The 4,954-nt window shown below is 45.5% G+C and overlaps 1 protein-coding gene across 1 annotated transcript in view; it reads left to right on the forward strand.

The window, feature by feature from the left end:
- Positions 1-950, forward strand: part of gdf6a (growth differentiation factor 6a) — a 9,535-nt gene extending 8,585 nt beyond the window's left edge. The window contains exon 3 of the mRNA XM_035672130.1: positions 846-950. Coding sequence (XP_035528023.1) covers positions 846-950 — 105 coding nt within the window. The remainder of the gene's footprint in view (positions 1-845) is intronic.
- Positions 951-4,954: the final 4,004 nt, after the last annotated feature.

Genomic DNA, 4,954 nt, shown 5'->3' on the forward strand with positions numbered 1-4,954 from the left:
GAGAGAGAGAGAGAGAGAAAAGTTGTGTTTATTTGAAACTGGGTCCTAATATATTAGTCCAAGCAAACCAAAATCGGCAAAGAGACAGGTCCTTTTCATCAGAGACACAAATAGCCTTGACACCCCACATCTGTGCGTGGAGATCTGCAAGGCTGCATAACTGAAGATCTACTAGGTGTTGTTCTGAGTGGAAAGCCCGGGAGCCTCTCCAAGATGTAAAAAAACGTCTTGGCTCATGTGGAAACATAAATGTTCCTCATACTTAACCTCTCCGTTATCAGTGATGTCCTCATCAGTGACAGGAAAGGCATAAATCATGCTGATCTTTCGGACAGCAAGGACCTCTCAGCAAGCAGAAATTTGTTTAACAGGCATTAAGGAGCGTTAGAAAATTTATTGTGAGGACTTAGATCTTGGGCTTTGATTTGTTGAATGGATACAATTTAAATGCAGAGAGGGGGAACAGAAAAGAGGAGCCTGGACACTGCCAAGGCCTGACTTTGAAACTGCTACTGATAAAAATCCAGCAAGAACTTATTTATTTTTCAGTGACTGCTGCTCTCTTCACAGTCTTTTATATATATGTTTTGCCTCTAGAGGGGTCCCTCCTTCTCTGGTTTCTTCTAGTTCCCACCATTATGTCTTGCAGATACTGTAGTTCCCTCTATAATAAAGCTTGACACCTTTCTCCAGCCAAGAACACAGGCCAGTGCAAGGTGGTGCTTCTCTGCGCTAACAGATGCAGAACAAAAACAGAACTTTGACTGGCTTGCATATCCACGGTGTATGTGCCTTTACACGCAACATTACGTGTGTCTTTCTGTTTTTATTTGTGTGTCTGTCAGTCTGTACGAGTGGACAGAAGGACAGCAGTGCACACAGATGGGCAGATGAGTGGTGCAGGAGAGCAGCAGATGCCTGAAGTGACCCCTACTGCCGCCTTTCATTGAACCACAGGCTTCAACACAAAGGCAGGGGTGGCCCCAAACATTAAATACACTTGCTTGTGCCTTAATGCCGGAGGTCACTGCTTTTTTTTTCTCTCCTGTGATCCATTTTTTTTAAAAACTTACCTTAAAAGATTTCTTGTGGAGATGTTTGAAATCACTTGCCAAATGAGAACCAAAACTGTCAAAACGTGTCGTTTAAGAGATTGGTGGTTGGTGGTACTTGGCAGCTGCTGTTTAAGCAGAGACAGATAATAAACCCTGGGCGGAGTAGCTATATTGTAACAAAAGACAAGGGTGTCTCTTCTAACGGGGCATCTGCCCGTCTCCTCCTCTGTGGTCCTGCACACAGCCATCCCTCCCTCCTGTCAGAACATACGGTAACAGGAAGAGAGCAGACACCTCCACTTCACCACAGATAACCTGCTAATTGCATTAAACTCACTCCCAACTGGGCTTTTGAAACATGAGGATGATGTCGTCACTAATGTAGCTGACTTTAACTGCAGTAGAAACATTGCTTTATGTGTGTTTATCATCTTAATTAAATGCATTTGATGAACTCAGAAAAAAGCAAAAACCGTAGTCAACTTGATAGATCTGCTTGGAATACCTGTCCAGAGAAGCCCGCTTTTGTTCTGTTTATTTTCTAAAGGAATGTCTCAGGGTGCCCTTTCACCCCTCCTCATCCATTTACTGCCCCTGGTCTATGTTACAGATGGTGACCCGGGTCCTCGCCATCCCTGATTAACAAGTACGCCTCCTGATTCTCCTGCAAATCTCTGCAGAAAGGAAGATTGTCTTTTTGTATGCTCGCAGTTCATCTTTTTTTTGTTGTTGTTGAGTGTCTCTGTGTGTTTGTGTGAGGGTCTGAATGAGCTTGAGCCAAAAGTAAATTTACTCAGTTAACTCTGACAATGCTTATGTTTGGGAGCAAGGCAAGGACATGACCTCCCTGCCAATTCACATCCATGGAGGCTTGTGGAGAGGAGAGGGAGGGTCATTGACCAACAGTGGCCGGACAATGGCATTCACTGGTCTGAGCACTCGGCCCGCGGGAGAACAAATTAGACCTAAAATGAATGCTTTGACTTGCAATGTCAAAGGAAAAGACGGGAAAGCAGAACTCAAAGCAGCTGCACAATTCTTTCTTTCCTGATCCACGCTTGATCAATGCCCATTAACTTTTTCTCTACATTACATGAAACACACCCACATTTAAAGAGGGAACTGGGTGGCAAAAAGAGGTTTTGGTTCTGCATTGTAAAACGAGACATGAAGGCAAACAAACATGGGTCAGGGGCAATGAGGCAGCAAGACAAGGATCTGACTTTGGAAGGGGGGGAAGATGGTGGGGCGGAGGGTGGCGGTGTTGCAGGAGGACTTGATGGACAACTCCACAACTCGGCAGAGGCAGAGCTTTCACTTAAAAATGGTGCCTGGCCTATCTCAAAAGGTCAGAGCCCAGAACACTAACACACTACATTAATCATGAGAGGCTGCGGCTTACCTGTCTAGCATTTCAGCCGTGCCGTACAGTTAACCTCAATTATGCTTGATTACGAGGTGTGGAAGACGCAGGGACCGGTCTGGACCGTGCAAAAGATCAGGCATCAATAATGCAATTTCAGATTAGATGTGCCTGTCTGTCACTGCAGATAGACAGGGTCAATGAACAGGTAAAAGTGCAAGCTTTCGCATTCACTCATGTGTGTCTTTCAAGAGCTTCACATAGCGCTCCTAAGCTGGAATGAAGCACCAACATATGTACACAGACATATGCATATGAGACAGAAACACATACACCAAAGCATTATGTGGTATACCAAAGCGAGCTAAAGGCTTCATGCTGTCCCAGCCCCCTTCTTGGTAATTGCCCCATTATGTGTTGGTGGTGGATGGAGCCATTACAGATGTTTTATGACGGGGGCCATTTTCATTTTGTCTTCCCAATGAGGGACAGATTTATGGCACAAGGCAGTCTTCCATTCAGGAATAAAAAAAAAACCCTCACCACCGCATTCCCTAATACACAAACACACACGCTTATGTTTACAGACACTGAAAGAGAACTGCATATAAATTCATTGCATTATCTTTTATATGACTGTCACAACTTTGAGCCTGACCTGCCCTCCCCTCGCCCAGCTCGCTGCAGTGTGCCCACAGCACTGAGTGAGGCTGTTGGCAGCGGCTTATGAGATGAATAAATGTTTGATGGCCCTGTGGAACAAGGCACATTTCCAGGATGGTTGTCAGTCTGTTCCCCAAGAGGGGGTGGGGAGGGTGCGAGGGAGGTTGCTGGGGGAAGATCTCCTCGCAGAGTCGCTGGTCCGTAGGGGGGCAGCAGGTCTCGAGGAAAACCAAGTCTGACACTTTCTCACCAAATGTTATCCTACTGAAAGGAACCATCGTAAAGAGCAAAGTAAACACCAGTTAGCTTTCAGAATTAATCTCTTTTAGCTCGCAGTGAAGTGTTTGAAGTGCTGAAGACTCTTTGGCTGCGTGGTTTCTTTCCAGAGGCTGTTTTGGTGTGGTTCCCCAGAGTTCCCGTTTGGAAATCAAATCTTTAGCTCAGTAGCTTTTATGCCAAGAAAAATATTGGTCATAAATTGGTGCCTGAATAGGCAGGCTAATTACAGGGCTGCGGTCTGAAAAATTTACCCTGCAACTCATGGCTACAATTATTAAGGTTAACAATGGGGACACTGGGGTAGAGATCGCAAAGCTTCAAAGAGCTCAACTCATTCTATGACTTGTTTAATCGACGCAGAGAGACGTTCTGAAATGGGAGTAGGTCCCTGTCTTTGTCAGAAATAGTTTTCCTTTCGTGCACAAACTGTGGAAAGTTGTCAGGTACAAGTCTTTTAACAAACAAGGTCAGCAGAGGAACACTCATTATTAATCATTTACCAGAGTAGCACAAAGAGAGCTGTAGAGACCAGATAGCCCTGAGGACCCAGGGGTTCGTCACTGAAACACTGCCTCATCATGTTACACTGTGATATTTCTAACACCTTGCTCCTATCAGCCCTACCTGACCGTCAATGATTGATTTTCTCATTGTGATGGTCACCTCAGCTCAAGACGGCCTTGTCTTCTCATTCCTGAATTCACCATTTGACTTTTAAAGCAAGCTGTTTGAACTATATCAGGAAATCCAACCAGGGTGGAAATCTTGGAGCATGGATGTGGAGTTGAATGAATGATGTATGGCTGACCATGTCCGAGGTTAGTTCCTGTCAATTCTCTCAAATACCGCTCTTTATTCACTACAGCATAAATTCTCCCGTTCTGGCATGAGGAATGGAGTGAGGTTTGTTTGACCAGATGTAACTTTATCAGGGACTCTCTCTCCCCCTGCTATTCTTGTGTCTCTCACATCTCTTAGCTCAGGCACAAAAAAGTGAGCTCTCACACAATATTTCTGTTTGCTGTAGTCTGACCTCTTTCTGAACTGTGGTAAAGTGAAAGGCACTTTCAGCCGAGGGGAATCGGATGGCAGTAACCATATGCCTTTCAACTGATACAAAGGTGGGAAAGGGGGAGGCCAGGGGTGTGTGTGTGTGTGTATGTGTGTTGGGTGGGGTGGGAGGGGGTGGTTGCATGCTAGGATGAAAAGGAAAGTGCCGTGCTGCATCTTTTTGTGTTGGTAAAGTGGTGGCGGTTTAGGGTCGGGGGGTTTGGGGGAGGAGAAGGGGTGTGTTGGCTGGATGTGGTGCTGAACTCAAGGCAACGTCCGGTTGACTGGCTGTTGAGATGGAGCCCTCTTATGGATGAGTGCAATGAGTAAACAGCATTCCTTTCTCTCTGTCTGACCCTCTCTCCCTCCTATTTTTGTCTCTCTTTCTCGTCTTTCTTATAGTCTGTCTATGTTAGCAAAAGCACTTCACCTCCCAGTTTGTGTCTGCTGTCTGGTGGCCATAGAGCCGCTCTTCATTTGACCTCTGGCTGACCATCAGATGAACAGCTTATGTTCGGTACATTTTAAGAGGAAAATGTGTCAC

This window comes from Morone saxatilis, unplaced genomic scaffold, assembly GCF_004916995.1.
Source record: "Morone saxatilis isolate NCDOM2014 unplaced genomic scaffold, NCSU_SB_2.0 Contig24, whole genome shotgun sequence".
NCBI lineage: Eukaryota > Metazoa > Chordata > Actinopteri > Moronidae > Morone > Morone saxatilis.